Source organism: Cololabis saira, chromosome 15 (genome assembly GCF_033807715.1).
Source record: "Cololabis saira isolate AMF1-May2022 chromosome 15, fColSai1.1, whole genome shotgun sequence".
Lineage (NCBI taxonomy): Eukaryota > Metazoa > Chordata > Actinopteri > Beloniformes > Belonidae > Cololabis > Cololabis saira.
Window position 1 is genome coordinate 3,575,615 of NC_084601.1, and position 24,801 is coordinate 3,600,415.

Consider the following 24,801-nt stretch of genomic DNA (forward strand, 5'->3'; position numbering starts at 1 on the left):
AGGAGCCTTCGCGCCCCCTTTGCAGCTTCCCTGTCAATTACTGGCTTATTTATGATTTTGAGCACATTTGACCTTCTGGCAGAGGGGACCTAAATTTGTCAGGAGAACAGCATAACAAATAGTAAAGCTACTCAATCAATCTGTCCCATTTCTCTCGTCCTCTCCCCCTCTGGTATTCAGCCTTCAATAGGTGCTCAAATGGCAGTGTGTCACAAATTGGTTCTGGACTTTCCGTCAAAGGCAAATGGATCTAGACCTGGCATTATCGTGACTGGATGTAGCTTTAAAGAAGGAGGATAATGAGGGCTTCATATTTAAGCCCCCCCCTCCCTCTTTCCGGATCTTTAATGCAGCCAATGAAGAGATTTCGGGGCAGCGTGCCAGCTCATGTGCATGACTGGACTGCTAGACATTTGTCTCGGGGAGAGACAGCTACATGACTATTTCCTCCCTCTCCATGTCTTCCACAGTCCTGTGTTTGTGCTTACACTTCCTGTGAAAAACATAAATGACTCCTGAAGAATTTTCCCAATTACAGATGGTGGGGAATCATTGCCCGCAGCTCGTTTCTCATATCTGGTCTTGTTTTACTCAGAGACTGAGCTTTACACTGAAGGGGCATGGAATAATAGTCAAATACAACCAATGACTGCGTTTACATGCAGTCACTAACCCTTTTAAAACCCAAATATTGACAATAACCCGAATTTGCACAGCCATGTAAACACCAATAACCCCTTTGAATAACCCGAATTTGACCCCTGAGTTACTCCTTTTAAAACCCGAATATTGGGTCATGTAAACGCCAAACGGAATATCCCCATCAAACGGAACAGGAATTTGTTTTCTGCACATGCTCTGTTCACAAGGAATCCTGCGCTGCGTCCGAAATCCCATACTTCCACCCTAATGAGTAGCAAAATGAGTATGCAACATTTTTTAGTGCGTCTGAAACATTAGTACGTACTATTAGTAACTCTATCCATACTCATTCCGGATAAATTATTTAGTGTGGATTGATGGACACTAGCCGAGCAGAAACTTCCCACAATGCAATGCAGCAGTGTTTGGTTGCTAAGTGATACATATATGTCAATAAGTATAATATTAAGTATAATAATATTATTAAATAATATTAATATTATAATATTCATATTTAATAATATTATAAAATGTCATCTCGTTTGGGCCAGGATAAACGGGAAAGACCGGAGCGGTGCTACTGTTGTTACCGTGGTAACAACCCCCCCCCCCCCCCCTCCCTACGGCAGGGAGTGCCGTGTGCGCTCTTAATAGTACGTCCGAATTAATGCACACTACTGATTTTTACTTAAAAGTGTGCCAAATTTAAGTATACTTTTTAGTATATACTGTTTAGTATGGCATTTCGGACGCACCGCTGGTCTTTTGAGTCCAGGAAGTTCTTATAAACACGGAGAAAACAAGACCAGGAGGAGACTAATCACTTCATAAATGTAATGAAGGATATGAACATTTCTGCATTTGTAGAAAGTACCGGGATAGCCAGATTTAAAAGAAGGTGAGCGAAAAGTTGCGCGAAGCAGCATTTGTTTTGAATTTGGATACAGGAAGAAGAAGCAGAAATTACGGGAATTGCGTCATCATGTTCTCCGTGCGTCGCTGGTTTGATCCAGATATCCTGAATGATTAATTACCATGTAAACGGAATATTCCCAATGTTTCAGTAACCGGAATATTAGCAATAAACCAAATTTTGACTGCATGTAAACGTAGTCATTTAAATGTCCTTCCTCATGTCAGGATTTGTTGCTCTTCTGTGTTTTTTTCCACTTGCAAAATTAAATATCATTGATTCTTTAAATATTTACACAATTATATTGACCCCACTTGTGAGTGTAAACCGTGGGATTTGTTTGCATTTTTTGATTTTGGTGACCAATCTGGGTTTTCTGCTGACGATCAGTAGTACGTCGTTAGTTGCAGGGATGTGCGTGCCGTTACCTAGGTAAATTCGATGGGGAAAGTTTGGAGTTTGTCCTTCTCTCGGTGTCTGTCCTGCCCTTAAATGAGCATCTCTATCTTCCCACTCTCTCACTGCAGCCGTCCTGCAGTCCTCACTCCCACACTGCCTAGCTTTGCAAACAAACCCAGCTGGCTATGATGATGACAAATCAGCCCAAATATTTATGTCCAAGGAGTTTCACTTTGGCTCTGCCCACGGCTGGCTCTTGGCTTTCGTTTATGGATCCCTCTGCGGCAGTCACTGCCCTTGCAGCCAAAGCATCATAATCACGCTTCACAAACACACTTAAACCCCAGTTATGTCACCTAAACACCAGATGACTGTTAATGTCCACAGAGAAAACAAAGTATATAAATATAAAAGCCTACCATAACTGTTTGTAGATTGCCGTGTCGGCTATTGTCAACTTGCCATGTGAAAGTAATGTGTATTACGTACTAGATATCATTATATGCTGTTGTTGGCTGGAGGTTTACGGTTTTATGCAAAGTGATTATCATGATAGGAGCTTCCACTGGGCCGTCAAGGTCCTCTCAGTTTGAGTTGGAGAGCATCGTTGGGTGATTAGTTTGCTGGATAGTTGTACTCTCATGAGGTTGCAGATGTTAGATCAGGGTGAATATGGCCAACATGGTTCCTCATATTTAATATCTGTCATTACTGAGCTCAGTAGAATTGCTATGTTATTGAAGCTACATAAAGTTTTTATTGTTGTTTGGCTTCTTCTACATTCATCGTTCATCTTCCTCTTCCAGACTGTTGTTGCGTCTTTATCTTCTTCGTTCTCTCTTTCTTTGGACTTTTAAGTCAGTTGAATTTAGCATAACAGCATAAAGGTACAATTTTACTGTTCTAGAGAGGCCGTAAAATAACCGACTAAAGCCCACCCTCTATATCACAGTGACTGCATTTCCATGCATCAATAACCCTTTTAAAACCTGAATATTGGCAATAACCCGAATTTGCACGGCCATGTAAACATCAATAACCCCTTTGAATAACCCGAATTTGCTCATATTCAGGTTTTTAAAAACCCCAATATGAGCCCTGGGTTACTCTTTTTAAAACCTGAATATTCGGTCATGTAAACGCCAAACGGAATATCCCCATCAAACAGAACATGTTAACATTTTACCTGCCATGGTTTATGTAACAATTGCTCGGGGGTTTATGTTCTGGGTCTCTGGAAAGCGCCTAGAGACAACTTTTGTTGTATTAGACGCTATAGAAAAAACATTGAATTGAATTGAATTGAATTGAATTGAACAGGAATTAGTTTTCTGCACATGCTCTGTTCACAAGGAATCCTGGTCTTTTGAGTCCAGGAAGTTCTTATAAACACGGAGAAAAACAAGACCAGGAGGAGACTAATCACTTCATAAATGTAATGAAGGATATGAACATTTCTGCATTTGTAGACGGTAGAAAGTACCGGGATAGAAGATTTACAAGAAGGTGAGAGAAAAGTTGCGTGAAGCAGCATTTGTTTTGAATTTGGATACAGGAAGAAGAAGCAGAAATTACGGGAATTGCGTTATGATGTTCTCCGTGCGTCGCTGGTTTGATCCAGATATCCTGAATGATTAATTACCATGTAAACGGAATATTCCCAATGTTTCAGTAACCGGAATATTAGCAATATCCCCAATTTTGACTGCATGTAAACGTAGTCAGTGTTATCAAGGCCTTAAACACCCGTCCGTTACTGTTGTGCCACTGATCCGACCCAGACTCAGCCACGTCTGTAATGTATATTGGAAATGAGAACCCTGTGCTCCTGCACCGTCTAGGCCATATTCAGATGTTTAACTATTTACGCAAAATATATAACAGAAGAGAGGCCTGGGCTGCTAACAGCACCATTTCAGACTGTGGAAATTAGCTCACTTATGTGTGAGCTTTGGGATTTACACCTTCTCCAACGTGTATGTACATAATGAAACCAAACAGAAGTAAATAAATAAATGTAGGCCTGTTTTGTGGCATGCTTTGAACACTTATCAAACAGCTTGAAGTTCAGAATAATTCAACAGTACTAAATAACAATTCAGGAAAAACACAAAGAACTTTTTAAATCACTTACATTTTGATCACAAAATGATTTTGACATACTGTATTTAAAAAAAAAAAGAAATCTATATAAATAGTGGAGCGGCTAAGAGTGGATTTTAGGCAGAATCGTGCATTTGGTGATACAAGCATGATAATTGGAATGAGCAGTGTCCATGGGTCATTTGACAAGAAAATTGCTCGGGCTACTTGAAATTTCAAGTTGGCGGCCATTTTTCAAGATGGCCGCCACCTTGGTCGATCAATTAAGTGATGTAATTGTTTGGTTGGTGATATAGGCATGAAAATTGGCATGAGCAGTCTCCATGAGTCACTTGACCAGAAACTGCTCACAGCCACTTGAAATTTCAAGATGGCAGCCATTCTTTGAGATTGCCACCTGGATTTTTAAATAATATATTAGTGAAGAACTAAATAGAAATCCAATGCCTCATCAGCCTGGTGGTCTAGTGACATCTCGAGCAGAGTTCAACTTTGACCTCTACCTGCACGCCAGGCTGTTTCTCTTTATTATAACATATATTTTAAACTCTTATGGTTGAGAAATCACTCCTTTCTAAAGCCAGTGTTGTTCTTATTTTTGGATGCTGTCTTTGAATACCAGATTTAAAATATTTAATTTATATTTTTTTGGCACTTTACATTTGGACCTCACTATACAGCACTGTCTCAGAAAATTAGAATATTGTGATATGAATATATCCTTTATTTTCTGTAATGCAATTAAAAAAACAAAATCTTACAGTTTAGGAAAACTGAAATATCCTATCTCATAAAATTTGAATATTCTGGGAATCTTAATCTTAAACTGTAAACCATAATCAGCAATATTAAAATAATAAAAGGCTTGCAATATTTCAGTTGATTTGTAATGAATCCAGAATGTATGACATTTTTTTTTTTTTTTAATTGCATTACAGAAAATATAGAACTTCATCACAATATTCTAATTTTCTGAGACAGTCCTGTATATTTGTAAATGGTATGTATCATTTTATTGCTTTTGATGCATAGGAGTATTATGGTAATATCTTGACCTACTGGACGTAAAATGGACAGCCAAGTGTTTTCCAACAGCCATACAAAAAGCCGGTGTTGTTTTTTAAGTCCACGGCGCTCGTTCTTCGTCAGATAGCACGCATGCATCCTATCTGTCACCCTGTGGAAGATACGGCCTGTATTCTGACCCGGGGGCTTCGTATCAAGATACACGGCTCCTGATCCAGCAGAACGTTGGTCGCTTATCTGCCCCGGAGTGAAATCAAGTGGAGAGAGTCAAAGACACGAGACGTGCACAAATGGTACATAAAAGGAGAAAAAAGAAAGTTGAGAGTAGATAAGAAAAAGATGGTAAACGTCACCGGGAAAGGGCCTCATATCATGTTTTGGAAGAAACCGTGGATGAGAATTTAAACTAAGGTCAAATTATCCCCCAGCATGCATCACTGTCCATGATGGGGGATACTTTTACAGAAGTGATCTATTATTGATCTTATTCAAAACAAGTCCGATTAAGCTGTTAAAATAAGTTGCACACAGCTTAAAAGCAAACAATGCTGCAACAACACCAAACACAGTCCCTTAAGAATATTATGCTCCTGATTTTTTTACTCGTGACTTATTCTTATTGTTAATGATATTTATTTTTTATTTTATGAAGGTATTTGGTGTCTCAAAATGTATTGATGTAATGTATTGTATATGAGTATTGAGGCCAGGCAGGAGAAAAATAAAAATAATATTTTAGGGGGGGAAGATTTTTTTTCATTATGCACTTCGAGAAAAAAGTCGAAATGTCGATAAAAAAGTCGAAATGTTGAGATTAATGTCAAAGTACAATTTCGAGAAAAAAGTTGAAATGTCGAGAAAAAAGTCGAAATGTCGAAGTACAATTTCGAGAAAAAAGTCAAAATGTATTTCAACTTTATTCTCGAAATTCCGACTATTCACGAAATTTCGACTTTATACACAAAATTTCGACTTTATTCTTGAAATTGTATTTCAACATTAATGTCGATATTTAGACTTTTTTCTAAAAATTGTATTTCAACATTAATCTAGACATTTCAACTTTTTTCTCGCCATTTCGACTTTTTTCTAGAAGTGCACAATAAAAAAATCTTCTCCTGAAATATTTTTTCTCCTGCATGGCCCTAATAGTCTTCCGTACAAAATGCCACAAAACTCCAACAGTACAATACATTGCAGTGAATGTGTGAATGGCTGCAGCAGTGAGACTGTGACTGGCATATTCTACACCATTACTTCTTACTGCGATTATTCTGATGAAGGTTTTGTTTACACGCTAGTTTTTTGTTCACAGTATTGTCTTAATTGGAATAAAAGTATCATATTATTTCCCAGGAAAACACCCTTGCCAGCATCCCAGGTTTCACACAATTAGTGCAGCCCAGACAGAATCATGTGATCAAAATGACTCATATCTGTTTATAACTGCACTTTGCCTTCCTGTTTGGACTTCTTTCATTTCATACTTAACTAAATGTGTATTTCACATTTTCTTTTCCCCATCCTTTCCTTCCTGCCTTGCTTCTCTGCGTTGCCATACAGAAATGCTCTCAGTCATCCCTATAAGGAAACATTTGGCAATAAAATCCGTAGTGCTGCATTCCCAGCTGAATTGGGGATGATTTGCTATTCGCTCCTCTGGCTAAGGATTTACTACGACAGACATAGACGGAAAGAAAAAAGCAAAGTGAGAAGAGGAACAAGCAGTTTCCCAGTGTCCCCCCCTGCTCATCCTTTAACATTGAGATGCAGCCGAGGTTCTCAAAACATATGTTTCAGGTCTCAAGGTTTGGAAGCAGCAACTCTCTGGGATGGATGAAGGATTTGTGTTCCTCTCGTGCTTAAAGGCGGCGGTGGATGCAGCCGAGCGCTGAGCTAACTGTTCATTTAGGCAGTTTGGAAGAAAGAGATGCCTCTGGGACTGTGCTCGTCTCTGAGAGTCTTTGCAGAGACTTTGCTAGCATGAATTAATGAAGAATGGACTGGTATGCTTTTCTTTCCCCCTTCACTTTAAGGAGACTGTTTGTCATTTCCTAAGGTAGGGCTTGTGTGTGAGTGTTGAAGTCAAAGTTAAAAATGCATTAAAGGAGACCTATTATGGCATTTAATGTATATTTTAAACAGGCCTTGAATGTCTTAAAAACAATCTTTTGATAGTTTTTTCTCTATAAATTAGAAATTCGGCCTCTGGGCCATGTCTTTATCTTTACTGTTTCTAACCTCCTTCTCTATGAGGGATTCTTAGTGGGCGGGGCTATGATAATGAGGCTCTGTGCTGATTGGCTTCCTGAATGACGCGATACACCGCTATGAAAAAATGGCGGAAGCTCCGGCCGGTGGAGTTAAGCCTGAATTATGGTTCTGCGTTAAATCGACGCAGACCCTACGCCGTAGGGGCGTAGCCCTACGGCGTACCCTACGGCGTAAGGTCTGCGTTGGTGTAACGCGGAACCGGAGCGTCAGCGACAAAATCAATTCCATTGCATTATTTTCTATTGGACAGTCCTAACTGGCCGCACCGATGCAGCGCAACGTTTTGAGCTGAACATTTGTCGGACTTCCTGCTTCTATTTTCTTCCTGCCGCTTGCGTTGAAAGCCGGTTGAAAGTGTTGTAGGAAACAGTCATGATGAGGAACGGCTGATCCAGTTAGTGGAAATGAGAAGTTATCTCTATGATTCCTCCTCATTTCACTACAAAAACCTCAATAAAGTTCAGCTGCTGGAGGGAGATGGACAGAGAGCGTCCGATGTCACGCAGTGCTACGATAGTCGGACGCTCATGCAGTTACACGCTTTTATAGTTGTGGGCATGGTTTCACGCATCGGAGGCCAAACCTCCTGTCGTTACGTAACGACGGGAGCAGAATGTGAACGGCTCGTAGATCCACATCAGACTGGACGGCTCATCCGGGCGGCTGTACAGACACTGCAGAATTTGGTTGCTTTCCTCCTTCTCTGAGTTGCCAGGCTGAGGGGAGACCACTTTATATATGTTAAAGAAAGAGAAAACCTGTTTTTCATAATAGGTCCCCTTTAACCCTGTGCACCTGCACGTGGGTGACATGGATCTGGAGCGGTGGTGTCATGGCCGTGGGGGAGCAGGGTGGGGTTGAGTTGGTTTACTGATATTGACAACACAGCCTTCCCTGGCGCGGGGCCAGCGTGGAGCTCTCTCTCACTGGTTCCTGTAGGCTCCGATAAATCAGGGCCTGTTACCATTCTGGTAGAGAGCCATCTCATGCAGCCCTGCCCTGCAGAGTAGAAGGTGGGGATAACGTAACCCTGCTCTGACTCCCATCACTGCCGGCACTGCTCTCCTTCAGGTTTTCTATGTGAGTATTTACATGGCATCCTTCATTGTTGTTGTTTTTTTAAAATCCTCTTTTTTTTGAGATATTCGGCGTTGAAAATGGGATAGCCAAGCCTTTGAGCGCTGTCCAATTAAGAGAAAATTACCATATTTTCCGCACTATAAGGCACCTAAAAGCCTTTAATTTTCTCAAAAACCGGCAGTGCGCCTTATAATAATAAATTACGGTCATTTCTGTTACTGTAGTCAAGGGGATTGTGGGTAATGTAGTCAGGGGGTTTGTGGGTAATGTAGTTGGTGTGACTGAAGTAACAGCGCTAAAAACGTCAGGAATCGTCACAGACGTTCAAGACAACAGCAGCGACGCTGACTCACATAATGGAGACTGTGACGAGACGGAGCAAAGCTGGTTTTTATTTTGTTAATAAAGTTTGACATATGGTGCTTTTCTTCTTGTTTTTTTTTTTTTTTTTGCATTTGCTGTAGGATTTTGTGGCATTTCCTGTAGCGCAGCTCCATCAGGTAGATACGTAACTCAACCCCAGCCACTATAGTACGGTATTTTACCATATATTTAGTGCGCCTTATAATGACATCACACTGGACGGATCATCCGGGCGGCTGTACAGACACTGCAGAATTTAGTTGCTTTCCTCCTTCTCTGAGTTGGCAGGCTGAGGGGAGACCACTTTATACATGTTAAAGCCTAAAGAAAAAACCTGGTTTTCATAATAGGTCCCCTTTAATCTCGACATTTTGACTTTTTTCTCGAAATTTCAACTTTTTTCTCGACATTTTGACATTTTTTCTCGACATTTTGACTTTTTTTCTCGACATTTTGACTTTTTTCTCGACATTTTGACTTTTTTATTGACATTTTGACTTTTTTATTGACATTTTGACTTTTTTATTGACATTTTGACTTTTTTTCTCGACATTTCAATTTTTTTCTCGACATTTCAATTTTTTTTCTCGACATTTTGAATTTTCTAGACATTTTGATATTTTTCTCGAAATTGTACTTCAACATTGAATTTCGACATTTCGACTTTTTTCTCGACATTTCGACCTTTTTCTCGAAATTTCGACTTTTTTCTCGACATTTCGGCTGGTGGAGTTGTTGTTGTTGTTCCGGCCAGAGTTAGTTGTTAGTGGTTTCACGCATCGCTCCCGTCGTTCCATAAAGAAAGGGAGCAGAATCTAAACGGCTCGTAGATGGACGGCTCATCCGGGCGGCTGTACAGACCCTGCAGAATTTGGTTGCTTTCCTCCTTCTCTCTTTTTCATAATAGGTCCCCTTTAAATAAACTCAGTAGAAATAAACCGGATGAGATGCTCGCGTTCAATGCATGAAAAACAACATTTTGACTGGCAAACGCAAACAGTGAAAGGATGCTGCAGTGCACAAACTATACAAGCAGTAAGTTCAGGATAGCGCGGTTTTTCCCTCTCGGTGATAAACAAGGCTTCTTACGGTCTGTGGGTGTGTGAATATACAGTGCAGTGCTGTGTGTCTTCAGCATATGTAACGTAGGCTAGATTTATCATCCTTACTTAATACACTCATAAACATTCCCTGGCATGTCACGGAGGCTGTGAACCCCCCTGCACGGCTGGCTCGCCAAATTGGGCCTGTGTAAACCATATTGCCTGTCTAAAATACAGTGCAGCAAATTGAAATCCCCAGTAAGCCTGGGAGGTGGCGTGCCACAGCTGGGGAGGGAGGAGGGTGAATGGAGGTTTGTCATTTCATTTGCCACCTGGAGTTTTGTTTTTCCTTCTCCCAACTGATATTCTCTCACACACTCCCCTTTTTCCCCCCCATTGCAAGCATTTCTGTTCTCCCATCACTTTGACACACAACACCAGTATTTACGATATACATTTGAGAATCTTACAGGCTGAAGGGCTTGAGGGTAAACAGAAGTCACAAAACTGTCCAGAAAAAGAAACAAGCTGTGTCATTAAACGCAAGTGTGGTGACCGAGAATCCCAGAAAGACTGGGATTTAAAGAGGAGAGGAAACAGTTGTTGTAGTTTGTATATTTCACGAGCTGGGCTCCCATTTCCATAATCCCGACATTGTCAATGAAGTGGTTTTAAATGAGTATCAAAGTATCAAAGTTGCATATTTTTCATAAATCTTATGCCACCTTCTTGCGCAGAGTGGGACGTCCTACAGTTCATTTATTGGCCCATGCAGCCATCCCTCACATAAACCTGCTTATTGCTCTGCAGGGTCGTATCTCCTTGAACTGAACCCTGGTCACACCAAGTTTCCACTTTAGAAGTCCTACATACTGTAGGTTAGGGTGTGTTCCCCCAAAATAGGGCTGCAACTACTATTTTAATAGTCGACTAGTCACCTACTTTAGTATGAGGTTGATTGATTGATTGAAATATTTATTCATTAAACAAAATCAAAGGGAAATAAACCTTCATGCTCGAAAAGGAGTAGGAGGAAGTAAAAAACTTATTAGGATTTACCCCTTGTTTCTATTTCAATTTCGCTTGAAAATAAAAATAAGAAAAAATAAAACAGCAAGCTTTACTTTATCAAAAAATTATACCTGTTGCTTTAATTATGTGGCATATGATAATAAACACAAGAAAGATGGCACTAGAGCCCTGGGACTGTTTTCTTCATCCTGCTCCCGCCCCTCCCGCAAAATTCTGAGAATTCATGCCCGCACGGCGCACAATAATAGAGATGCATTAATTTAGTGTCTTCTCCCGTCCCGCAAGAGAAAAGTCCAGACAAATCTATGTGATTTCATGTTAACATGATCATTGTGGAGTTTGATGGATAATTGACAGTTCTTAGGCCCCTGACTGAAAGTTAGATGCAAATCCATCATTGTCATCACACAAGTTTTTTCGCCTTTCTCGCATCCTCAATTGTGATTGGTATTACCTGCAGCTGCAGAGACGCTATCGTGCTGCACGACTCTCAGCAGAGATTGTATTTAAGTGAGACGCCTCACTCCGTTGGAAAAACACGTCTGGCGACAAATTTTGATTATCGATTTTTGTCGTTGCAGCCCTACACTGAAAGCGGCAGTGATTATCACAGAATCAGTGAAAAATTAAAAAAATAAAAATACCAGAAAAGTGAATTAAGAGGTATATCTGTCTCTTTCTTAATTACATGCTATTCTGTTGCTCCAGGCTGCAGAGCAGGAGTTTTGCAGAGTCATTTTTGTAGTTGTTGGAGAGGGGTGGGGTTATTGGTCCTGCTTTGTTGGACCAATCCGTTGAAGTCTGAGGCTGCTCCCTCCACATTTTCTGTCACATAATGTTAGATATAATCTCTCCACCTTATAAGACAGTCACCTGAATTATTATATCTAAAGCATGGAAGTTAGCAGTCTTCCTATTGGCTGACTGTTTTTAATTGTCTGATGCAAATGTATGCATTGTGTAGGCATTATAATTCATACAGATGTATTGAATGAATCCATACCAGCCCACAATCCACCCAACATTTGCTAATCCCTTTGAGACAGTTAACATCAATACTTTTTTTTTTATGTTTTTTTTTTTTATCATTCTCCCTGGGGCATTTTGCAAGCCTTTTTCTTTCCCCTTGGATAACCTTCCCCTGCGCCTCTTGGCCCAGCCCTGTAAGTAATGGACTAGTTTTGACCCTCCATGCCTCATTGTGTAAGATTTCAGCTTCTGACCTTAAAAAATGAAAGCAAATCGATAGGGCGGGACACATGAATTCCAAAGACCAGGATGCGAGCCAACCCTTGAAACCAGTGTAGAGGAGGAGGAAGACTGCTTTGCTGAGAGATGAAAACAAAGAAAGAAAAAAAAGCAAGACCGTAGCAGAGAATTTGGGTTTAACGTTAAATATTATGCCTTTCTTTTTTAAATAAGTTTGCATCACTTCCTCAGCTGTCTGTGAGATATCTATAACATATTTTGGCATAAACTACCACAGGATAACATTACAACAGCCCTGTTTTCAATCATATCTTTGAAGTTCTGCTCATAGCAACCAGTTAAAGGGAGTGAGACGCTTAATATCCCTCAATTTCGCTTTCGCTTCGAGTGTTTTTCCTTTCTCGGGTTTTGTTTACTTTTCTAAAATCAAGACTTGTTGCTTGTTTGGTTCCAATTTTGCAGAGTAATACAAGGTTTTTTTTTCCATGAGAGCCACCGGGGTTGTACTGATCCATGCTTGCTTGATGATGACGCATTCGCTTACAGAATGGAACTCGGGCTTTCCATCTTTTGACTTGAAAAAATGCAAGAAAAAGCCGTCAAGAACGCAGGAAGGAAGGAAGGAAGGAAGGAAGGAAGGAAGGAAGGAAGGAAGGAAGGAAGGAAGGAAGGAAGGAAGGAAGGAAGGAAGGGAGAAAAGAGGAAGGGAAGAAGGAAGGAGAGAGCAGGAGGAAATAAGGAAGGAAGGGAAAAAAGAAGGAATAAAGGAAGGAAGGAAGGAATTGAAAAACGAAGGAAGGAAGGAAGGAAGGAAGGAAGGAAGGAAGGAAGGAAGGAAGGAAGGAAGGAAGGAAGGAAGGAAGGAAGGAAGGAAGGAAGGAAAGAAGGGAAAAAGAGGAAGGTCAGAAGGAAGGAAGGTAAAAAAGAAGGAAGGAAGGAAGGAAGGATGGGAGAAAACAAGGAAAGAAGGAAGAAAGGAAGGAAGGAAGGGAGGGAAAAAAGAAGGAAGGAAGGAAGGAAGGAAGGGAGTGAGGAAGGAAGGAAGGAAGGAAGGAAGGAAGGAAGGAAGGAAGGAAGGAAGGAAGGAAGGAAGGAAGGAAGGAAGGAAGGAAGGAAGGAAGGAAGGAAGGAAGGAAGGAAGGAAGGAGAGAGCAGGAGGAAAGAAGGAACAGGAGAATGAGGTCATTTTGACCCAAAGACAGTACCAGGGTTAAGTCAGGTTGAAAAAAGCCAAGAGGACAATAACTCACGCCCCACTAGTATTTTCAATAATACATGATCGACGTAAGTGCAGTTGAGAATTTGTTTAAAAAAAATAAAATTACTGGCAGCAAATTCCACCCAATGTGATGTTTTGGAGGGAGATCAAGATGGAGATGCTGGATAATTCTGCTCTGAGCCGGCGCTGTGATGTAACATCACCCATCACATTTGAGCGGCTCATTGAATTAAATTATTTAAAGCCCCAAACAAAGTTTGTGATGTCAGAAGTTTTGAGGTATTTTTATCACTATTTCCTACATAATACAAATAATCACCAGTATATATTCTTGAGAATAAAATTAAAAAAAAGTGTTTTTTTCTTTTGCTATCTTTAAAATTCAGTACGAAGCAACTCTGTGCAGCGTCCCCTTTTTTGTGATGAGAAAATTGTATGTTTCACCCACAGCGCGCTCGGTTCTGTGTGTGTAATTTAACCTGAAGTGGACTTGGACGGAATAAGATGACGAGGCGAGAGAGGAGGGAGGGATAAGGTGAAAGCTTCAAAGTCGAGGCTTGAACTGCTGCTCTGCAGTTTCCAATGACTGTAAGTGGCAGAAAATACTCCCATGGAGTACTCAAGAGATTAAGATTCTTCTTCACTCCTGCCGCAGCACGGCTGGACTCTCGTTTCGCTTTCTTCACCGCGGCCTGTACATCCACGTCTGGAGAGTAGGACAATCGTTGGAGGAGGAAGCAGAAGCATGTTTGCATTTGTTATTAGTAGGGCTGGGCGATATGGACCAAAAGTCATATCTCCATATTTTCTAGCTGAATGGCGATACTCGATATATATCAATATTCTTTCTGTGACATAATTGGGGTTTCCCTTAAAGCATTATAGCATAGCATCTCTGTTAGCTTAATTTTTTTCTGAGGCAAACCCTTAAAAAAAAACAGTCAGTTTTAATACAAAGCCACGTGCCAAATGTCACACAGGTTCCTTTATTAAAGGAGCTTGAGGAGGGATTGAGGCAGAATTTATGAAAAAAATTCGTAAACGTTTTAAGTTTTCTAGTAATAATGTCAGATGAAGCGTTCCAAACCAAAAAGAATGTTTCCTCTAGTGTATCTCTCCTTTGCCTTGAACAGGCTGTGTGCTGCAAAATGTGCTGCAATTGTGGGGCCGAATTTCCCGCGCTGTCCTGTGGATGTGACGTCACATGACGCTGCATGCACGTTCTCCCCGTTCTCCCGTGCCAGCTTCACTGTTGGCTGCAGTACCCCCGACGGCCGTCGTGGTGAAGGGTGGCGCTAGAGAGTCTCATTTCTTAAAAGGAGCCTCAAGCTCCTTTAACAGAGGTCTGCACAATATCAAAATGTATAAAACAAATGAAACAAAAATAAACTGCCTGCATGTATAGAATAAAAACGCTCAAAACGCTTAATTGCACACTGTGCAATTAATAGCCTACAATGTAGACAGTAACAGGCAGACTTTTCCACTGAGGTTGACAGTTGTTCAAATAACAAAACATTTGTGCAAATCTCAATTAAAACATGTAAACAGATATTGCATCTCTTTGAGCAAATCTCAAATAATTACAAGCCAACTACTGTACATTTTACATATTTTGTGCCAGGAAAACTAACCAGTCAACACTGTCAGGTTTCAGCACATAAAGGTACTTTTCTGCCAGCGCGAGGGGTCAGTGTTGATGTACAGTGATGTACAGTAAAGTACACTGGAACTCAGCAGAAGTTGTACAGTTTTTTCAGGTCATAATTAATTATTTTCTGGCTGATGCCACCGCAGAATGGTTTGTGCTGCAACAGTGGTGCATGTGGCCTTGTAGTTGGCAAAAAAAAAAGAATAATGTGTGTCTGTGTGAATGACATATGTGCATGCAAGTGCACAACCGTAGAAATATGTACACTGTGTGTGTGGGTACAGCACAGCGAGTGGGTGCCCATCAGTTCCATTTAGCTCAGCGTGGTAATTGGCCGTCCATTGATGGACGTGGCTCCCTCTTCACGCTCCGGGGACCGGGGTCTTTGTCTGAGAAGTGGGAGGCGACATGCTGGCATGGCACACACGCTTAAAATAGCGCATCAAATCAGCCATGCTCCGACAGTCACTGCTAACGTGTGGGGCCGATTGGAGGGCTAATGGTGTGTGTGTGTGCGTGCATCTGTGTGTGTGTGTGTGTTTACAGCATAGTTGGAGGTCTTAAGGTTCTCCCCGGGGAGGATGAGGGTTAACATGGTTAACTTAAGCCGCTGGTGCTTGGTATTTTGTCATGTCCTCCTCTCTGCCGCACCATTTTTCCCCTTTTCCTGCTTCATCCATCACTCAATTACATTTTTGCATTATGCATTGTCTCTTTCTCTCTCTTCCATTCACCTTTTTATGTCACTGTCACACTCATTTAATGTGTCTCCCCCCCTTATTTTTGTCTCGTTCCTCTCATGGCCACAGGGCTTTAGTTCTCCCGTTCTGTCATTATGTGCAGTGTCCCTGCAATAGAGATATGAATGGTCTATGAGCAGGGGGCCCTGACTCCTATACCATAAATCTACGCTAACAGCACAACAAGCACATAAAGAGAGCAAGGGAAGGGAAGGAGTGGGAGAAAAATAAAGCTGGTCATTCATATTTCTGGAACATTTTGAATACATTTTGTAAAATATAGATTTGACTAAAAAAAAAAGGCACTCTTATGTTAATGGTTATAAAACATGCTTGAGTTTTTAATTTTTTTTTATTTAACATGCTGATCTCAAGTGTTTTCCAGTGTCACAAAAGTGAGTCTCTTTGTTGAAATGTTAACCTAAAGTCACGCTATATGGCAGTACCATTCCAGACCAATGGGGGCAGCACCTCCTGAGTCGGCCCTGGCTTTATTTGTGCAGATAACCAAGTGCAATGTAACCTCCATACCCCAAACCTACTCCACTAGTAGGGCCGCCACCCGTCCCTTGAAATACGGAATTGTTCCGTAATTGGGAATTAAAAGTTGCGTTCTGTATTGAACTGTCATAATTGTAATAATATACAGGTGAAGGTGGGGAAATTTGAATACATTGCAAAACTTAATCCGTAGTAAATTCAACTTTAAGGTGAAACAAATATATTATTTCCCACTGCATGCAAAGTGAGATATTTCAAGCCTTTATTTGTTATAATTTTGATGATTATGGCTCACAGTTTATGAAAACCCCAAATAAAAAATCTCAAAAAATTAGAATATATTATGAAATCAATAAACAATTCAATCATCAAAATTATAACAAATAAACGCTTAACATATCTTGCTTTGCCTGTAATGAGACTATGTAATAGACATGGTACAGTCATGCAAGTTCAATGCTATTAAGGCACTTTAAACTTTAAATCAAAGCGTTTTGTTTTTTCATATAAAATAAATACATTTCCATGCAGTTTAGAAGTTTTGGGGATGTCCCTTTTTTGGTGCCTGTGCTGCTGAAATGGGGTGTCCCTTATTCCTATTTCTGAAAGGTGGCGACCCTAACCACTAGTTATATTCTGTTTGGCAGCAACTACAGACTCTGTACAGTGATGCTGTTGTGCAAAGACTAGCATTACAACATTGTCATAAATATCAGCACAGATTTGCGACAATGGGATTTACCAGTCTGGAAGAAATACTGCCAGTTCTACATCATAGTTCACTCATTTTTATCCAATTTGTTCCATTGGGAGCAGGAGCCACCGATGTTTGTGTTCTGATATGTTTACAAGATGAATGGAAAAAGTATAAAATGGAATAGCACTTGTGGGTTCAAATTTGTTGGAAATTGTTTGTAATGAAAATGTAGTTACCTGCTTGATTTGTGGATTTGTTTAGATCAGGGGTCGGCAACCCGCGGCTCTAGAGCCGCATGCGGCTCTTTAGCGCCGCCCTAGTGGCTCCTGGAGCTTTTTCAAAAATGTTTGACCTTTTTTTTCCTTTTTTTCTCTTTTTTTTCTTCTTTTCTTTCTTTCTCGAAATTTTGACTTTTTTCTCGACATTTCGACTTTTTTTTCAACATTTCGGCTTTTTTCTCGAGATTGTACTTCAACATTCATCTCGACATTTCGACTTTTTTCTCGAAATTTTGACTTTTCTCGACATTTTCACTTTTTTATCAACATTTCAAATTTTTTATTGACATTTCGACTTTTTTCTCGACATTTCGACTTTTTTCTCAACATTTCGACTTTTTTCTCGAAGTGCATAATGAAAAAAAAAATCCTCCCCCAGTTCTAACTAATATAGAAACATGCAGCATGTGTTGCCTTCATTGTAAACAAGACTTTTCATTTTTTGCGGCTCCAGACATATTTGTTTCTTGTGTTTTTGGTCCAATACGGCTCTTTCAACATTTTGGGTTGCCGACCCCTGGTTTAGATCAACTGGGGAGTCCCCTGATGGCTCCAGATATTTGGCTTACAAAGATATTTATTGTCATTTGGAGATGGCTCTGCGAGCGTTGGCACCCGTCCACTGCTCAACGATTTGCTTCCGGCCAGTTTGTAACTTTGGTCTAAATTGGTACTTCAAACATGATTGATAACCCCCAGCCAATGTGACTTTTTCATCTTTGTTTAATCTAAGAAGATACCGTATAACAAACGCTGCAATGATTTATATCACCCCTTGTGGGACAAATTGGTATTACAAGGGTTCCTCTACTGTCCCTATACTATTTTTTTTCCAACATAGCAGACATGTTAACAGTTTGTCAAGGTTGTTTCTTAAAGATACTTTTTTTTTCCAGTTTATTCAATATTTCAGCTTTAAAATACCAACTGAATTGAACTGATAAGAGCAATGCCCTTTCCATGATCTCATCTGAAGAGGCTTCTTGCCTTTTTTTTTTTTAGCATTTTCCTTCAAGGAGAAAATATTTCCACTGCAGTGTGTCTTTTTTCTTCTTTTTCTGTGATTATGGGTCTATTACATACGTTTCACTAATTAAAATACACTGCTGTGATTTTATCTCCTAGTGTCACTGATCTCATACTCTCTCCGTCTCACTGCTGTCTAAAATATCTTGTCTAATAATTGGTGTGATGTTGAGCTGGTAGTGCCTGCTGTTCCTTCAAAGATCATATTTCAAAATGCAGTTTTTCCCCATGTTTTTCAACTCCAGTCTCAGAAATGTTTTCACCTTTTTTTTTTTCTTCGCCATGACTATTTGTCTTCAATAATTGATGTGTTAATCTGTTTTGTTCCCCAGCAGCCCTATGCTCCACCCCCTCACCCCATGGCTCCTCCCAGCCCCAGCACCAACAGCTGCAACCAGGTGGGGGCGGAGCAGCTGAGCAAGACCAACCTGTACATCCGAGGCCTGCCCCCCGGGACCACCGACCAGGACCTCATCAAACTCTGCCAACCGTGAGTATTCAGGAAGCGCCACACTTTGAAAGCAGTATACAGGGTCAAGTATTACGGTGGCCGACGAGGGCCAAACGCACTGCAACGGCCAGTTAAGGCCAGTTAAGGAAAACGGCTTCAAGTACAGAAACGATTCAAACTCACAAACTCAAAACGAGGAACAAAAAGAGGAACGTGGTGCAAATGAAAAAAACGTGCTGCAAAAAACAAAGACAAATGCAGCATCATCAAACGCTGCAAATAGAGAAACGATGCAAAGCACAAAACGATATAAAACAAGAAACCATCTTCAAAAGAAAAACGCTTCATAGCCGTCACTACAACCGGAAGTGCTCCAAACCTGCAGGGGGCACTAAAAAGCCGATATACAGGACTGTCTCAGAAAATTAGAATATTGTGATAAAGTTCTTTATTTTCTGTAATGCAATTAAAAAAACAAAAATGTCATACATTTGGATTCATTACAAATCAACTGAAATATTGCAAGCCTTTTATTATTTTAATATTGCTGATTATGGTTTACAGTTTAAGATTAAGATTCCCAGAATATTCTAATTTTTTGTGATCTATGATCTATGATTTTTTGTGATATTTGAGTTTTCTTAAGCTGTAAGCCATGATCAGCAATATTAAAATAATAAAAGACTTGCAATATTTCAGTTGATTTGTAATGAATCCAGAATGTATGACATTTTTGCATTACAGAAAATAAAGGACTTTATCACAATATTCTAATTTTCTGAGACAGTCCTGTAATTGGGATGCTGCATATTTTATATAGAGCTTAGAGTTGCTAAAGCTCTGGTTTGGCATTGGCATAAACAGGAAAAAAAAAAAAACTATTTTATTTGAAAGAATGAAAAACGACTTGCAAGCATCGCTGTATGTATACAAAAGCTGTGATCAAACTGAACACTTCACCTCTATGAACACGATTCCAGGCATAAAAAAAACCCATTCCCCGCACGCACCATTAAACTGCTACCAACTGAGCACATTTAAGAGACCTGCACAAAGATACTCATAAAGCTCTAGCAAAATGTTCTTGATAGAGAAAAGACACACACAAACCTGCCTGCACACAGCTCAATAAGGCCTAATAAAGCCTAGATTGAACCTCCTCCCTGAGGAATTACAGAGCAAGACCTCATCAAGCTGCAACACTCAGTCACATGGCCCTCCTTTTTCTCTGTCTCTGTCTTTCTCAAGTACTCTCACACACACACACACACACACACACACACACACACACACACACACACACACACATACACACACACACACACACACACACACACACACACACACACACACACACACACACACACACACACACACACACACACACACACACAAGCAGCTTTGTTCAGCTTCATTAAGTCCTTTTCACTTCCGAAATGGTGAAAAGAGGGTCAAGATCATTAATGAAGACAAGGCCAGCAGATTGTGAAATACAGGCCATGAGTGAGTCTGTCTAGTTGCGTAACCTTTTCCTTGGCCATATTTCTAGAAATGTCCTGGTCAAATGCGGCCAATTATTCAATGATGCTTTGGAGACAAGAACATGCTGTCCAGTATATTGGGTAATGCTCCCAGTAACCATGTCATAAGTCAAGCATTTATTCTTGAAACTAACCCTTCAAGATTCCATTAGGCCTGAAAGGCAGCCCAATAAGATTTGGAAAAGCACTCAGCATTTTGACATTGCCTTTCTTTCCTTTTAGCTCTTCCATTTAACCAGCTGTACACAGTTGGACAGTTTCAATTTGATTCCTAATTCCGTATGATCTTGGAATATTTTTAGTCTAAACATTTGAAAGGGCAAACCTTGTAAGCACTTATGTAAAATACTCTAGTGTGTAGATCTGCATTCTAATGCAACGCTTTCCCCTTGTGTGTTATGGGAATCTACTGACATTGTGCGCTATTACTTGGATTTGTCACGCTGTCCTCTAGTGGCTGCCTTCCTGTTGTCCTCTCTCCTCCGGTCTTCCTTCCTTCCTGTTTCATGTTTTGCCCATTTTCCCCCTCTTTACATATTGCCTGCTTAGGAGCCCCCGAGGTTGCCCGAGGTGTGCTACGCTTGTAAAAATCCAATGCCGCTGAAACTTTAATTAGTCGGACCGTGTTTCAGTGGCATGCGGGTGGCAGCATTTCAGAAAAGGTCATGCAGCTGTTCTGCAGTCTGCAGCCCCCCTCGGTCCCCCTCAGGTTTACCCCCCGATGCCGGTCACTCTTCGGCATAAAGTGTCTCTCTCAGCTGGCTCTCGACCACAGCAGCTCTCCCGGGGAGACTGAGAGTTAAAGGGGACATATTATGGCATTTAATGTATATTTTAAACAGGCCTTGAATGTCTTAAAAACAATCAAAAGCTTGTTTTTTCTACATGAATCAGAAATTCAGCCTGTGGGCCATGTCTCTAGTTTTACCGCTTCTAGCCTCCTTTTCTATGAGGGATTCTGAGGGGCGGGGCTATGATAATGAGGCTCTGTGCTGATTGGCTGCTTGAATGACGTGTAGCAGGGGAGGGAACAAAGCCTCTCCGGCCAGAAGAGCAGCGGCTGCGTACACAAAGCGTGTCCCATGCGATGCGATCGAACTTCACTGACAAAATCAATTCCATTGCTTTATTTTCTATTGGACTGTCCTAACTGGCCGCGAGTTTAAGGGTTTCAGTGTGGACAGAGAGAGTTTAACAGTTTCAGTGTGGACAGAGAGACTCCGATGTCACGCAACTCGACGTGATAGTCGGACGCTCGCATTCAGTTACACGGTGTAAACGGATCTTAAAGCCTGATTTACGGTTCTGCGTTAAATAGACACGTACCCTACGCCGTAGGCTCTGCGTTGGTGAAACACGGAACCATAAATCAGCCTTTAGTTCCCTGAAGAGGGAAGGGTCACCTCGTCTTCACACTAACTCACACAGGAAGATTTAATTGAATTCTAAACAGTTACACCACAGTTATTTACTCCGATTCCTCATCATTTAATTTCTTATGTTACAAGACAAATTAATCATGTTAACTGTAAAGAAATCACAACACTGAATGTTCACAAATGGCAACTTTATTGTTAATAAAAATAAAATAACATAAGTTGTATATAAATAACATGTATGCACTATTGCTGGCTCAAGGAAGGAGCGTGCGTCTTCTGAAGGTGTCGTTGAAGCTTCAGGTGCTTGGAAGATCTGAAACCATGAACAGAAGAAAATGTATTACGGCACTAATAGAGCTCCGTAACACGGAGTAACACCGGAGCTAAGCTAAATACTTAGCCCATGCAAAGATCATACTTGTAGACAAATATAAATAACGTAAAAAATTAACGACACTTACCGCTGACTCGTGTGCAGTTGCCGGGTCCGTACTGTTGGAACTGATCCTTTTATGAGGGTAAGTGTCGATGCAAAACCTAATTTCCACTGTCCCTCGTTGTTCAAACAGCCACCACTTCTAAACAATGGCTGACGCTCCGACCGGTGGAATTAGTTGTGGGCGTGGGTTCAGCAGCGGAGGAGACCTATGGAAATCTGCTCCCGTCGTTACGTAAGGACGGGAGCAGAATCCGAACGGCTCGTAGAAGTCACATGACACTGGAAGATTCGTCTGGGCGGCTGTACAGACACTGCAGAATTCGGTTGCTTTCCACCTCCTCTGAGTTGGCAGGCTGAAGGGAGACCACTTTACATATGTTAAAGACAGAAAAAACCTGTTTTTCATAATAGGTCCCCTTTAAACATAAATGCTCACTAAATGTGGCACCTAGTTTGTGAGGATGATAAGATCAAAATAAAAAAATCTAGTTTCAGTTATGTTAACTGGCTTAGCGAATCTTCCCCATCGGGACCGCGGTCCTGCCGTCTCACTCTTCCTGTGCGTCTGCTGTGTCTCTCGTACGGATCTTTGTGCTGGCAGGCAGACAAGTTGAAGCCGACTCTCGGGCCTGCGTTTGTTGTGTCACACAAGCAGCTCTCGCTTCCCTGTTCGCCCATATCTCAAAAGCAAACAAGCTGCCGCTAAACTGATGCATTCTTGACAACAGGCCATATCATAGCTGCTGATTGGAGGCTGCTGAATATCCTTCCGTGCTGCCAGAAAAATAAATGCCTTCTACTGTGGTTCTAACCCCTTGTCCTTGTGAACTCTAATATTTTATTGCCAAGATTCTGACACATTCAGATTCTAGTAACCCTCATCAAGGCCTCACAACCTCTCAAAGATGCCAACTCTTTTTTATAGAAATATAGAAACATTGAGTTTCTAGATTTATACAATTTTTGATTTTGCTTTTTTGTTTGTTCGGTGGATGCAGTTTATATAAATAACAATCAAGACTGTGAAATGACTAGGGGTGTAACAATATATCGTGCCACGAAATTTCGCGATACAAAAACGTCACGATACGTGTCGTGGAGGTGACAAACTGTATCGTGATATTGGGTTATTAATATTAATCTATAGTGTTGACTAGTAACGACCGCGCCTCAACCCGCGGACCAAAATCTTCCTCCGCTCAGAAGAAACTAGTACCGTTTTGGTCCCGATCACGGGACTCTTGGGGGTTTTGAGCTCTGAACTTTTACTGATGTAAGGCTGGTGTAGAGTTAAGCTTTACCTTATTAAATTAAACCTTTTTGGGGTGGTGAGTAGGATAAACACGGGGACAACTTCTGCTGAGTTCCAGTGTACTTTAATGTCCCTCAACAGTGTAGGATTTTAGAACATCAACACAGCACCTAGTGCCGTACTGTGGCGTATCACTCCGCCCAATCTAAAACAGACTAATCACTACAGATAAACTGACTAGTGTCATTATAGTCCCTGATTTACACCAGAATATACGCACAGTATTGTTTTGTATTTTGTGTCTTTCAAATAAAAGACATTTATTCCAGTCATATGTTCTTCATTCAAGGTTGTTAAAAAAAATACTGCTATAATATCGTATTGTATCGTTATCGTGACCTCAATATCGAGTATCGTACCGTATCGTCAGATTAGTGTATCGTTACACCCCTAGTTAGTTGGGACAAGTTGTGGATATTGGTCAAATTACAAAGTCAAGTTTTTTTTCAAACTGATCAACATGAAAGCACACGGAGGCAAGCGAGGCGAGGCGGAGGGATGTTGTGGCGTTAGCTGTAATGCAGTCGGAAAAAAAGAGAAAGGGGGGGCACTAGAAGAGGTCATATTTGGGACTTCCTGGTATAACCTGAAAGAAATCAAACAATTTAAGTTAATATTATGTGTTGTATTAAACTGACAGGTTGATAGTTTAATACTTTGGCTACTTTGTCCAGAAAATACGGTACACTCTTTGTGGAGATCTGTAGGCAGGGTCATCTCAGGGTCATCTCAGGGTCATCTCAGGGTCATCCCAGGGTCATCTCAGGGTCATCCCAGGGTCATCTCAGGGTCATCTCAGGGTCGTCTCAGGGTCATCTCAGGGTCGTCTCAGGGTCGTCTCAGGGTCATCTCAGAGTCATCTCAGTGTCGTCTCAGGGTCATCTCAGGGTCATCTCAAGGTCATCTCAGGGTCATCTTAGGGTCATCTCAAGGTCATCTCAGGGTCATCTCAGGGTCGTCTCAGGGTCATCTCAAGGTCATCTCAGGGTCATCTCAGGGTCGTCTCAGGGTCATCTCAGGGTCGTCTCAGGGTCGTCTCAGGGTCATCTCAGAGTCATCTCAGTGTCGTCTCAGGGTCATCTCAGGGTCATCTCAGGGTCGTCTCAGGGTCAGCTCAGGGTCGCCCCAGGGTCATCTCAGCCTGATTGTTGCTCAGAAGAGCGTATAGGTACAACGGAATCTATAGTAGAAAAGCAAGTCGTTGGTTTAAGTTTGAATTATCTATGAAATATGATTATGTTAAATAGAGCTGCAATGATTCATTGACTAATCAATGACTAATCAACTTTTGAATTAACCGGCAACTATTTAGATAATCAACAAATCATTGTCTTTTATTTTTAAGAATAAAAAGTCAAAATTTTCTGATTGCAGCTTCTTAAATATAAATACTTTCTGCTTTTATTGTCTATGACAGTAAACTTAATATCTTGCGATTGTTGACTGTTGATTTTTACAAAATAAGACATTTGAGGATATCTTC

The 24,801-nt window shown here is 40.9% G+C and overlaps 1 protein-coding gene across 1 annotated transcript in view; it reads left to right on the forward strand.

Annotated features, from left to right (window-relative positions):
• The window catches only part of rbms3 (RNA binding motif, single stranded interacting protein), a 511,349-nt gene that overhangs the window by 63,296 nt on the left and 423,252 nt on the right, over positions 1-24,801 (forward strand). Inside the window, exon 2 of the mRNA XM_061742154.1 lies at positions 18,529-18,686. Coding sequence (XP_061598138.1) covers positions 18,529-18,686 — 158 coding nt within the window. The remainder of the gene's footprint in view (positions 1-18,528; positions 18,687-24,801) is intronic.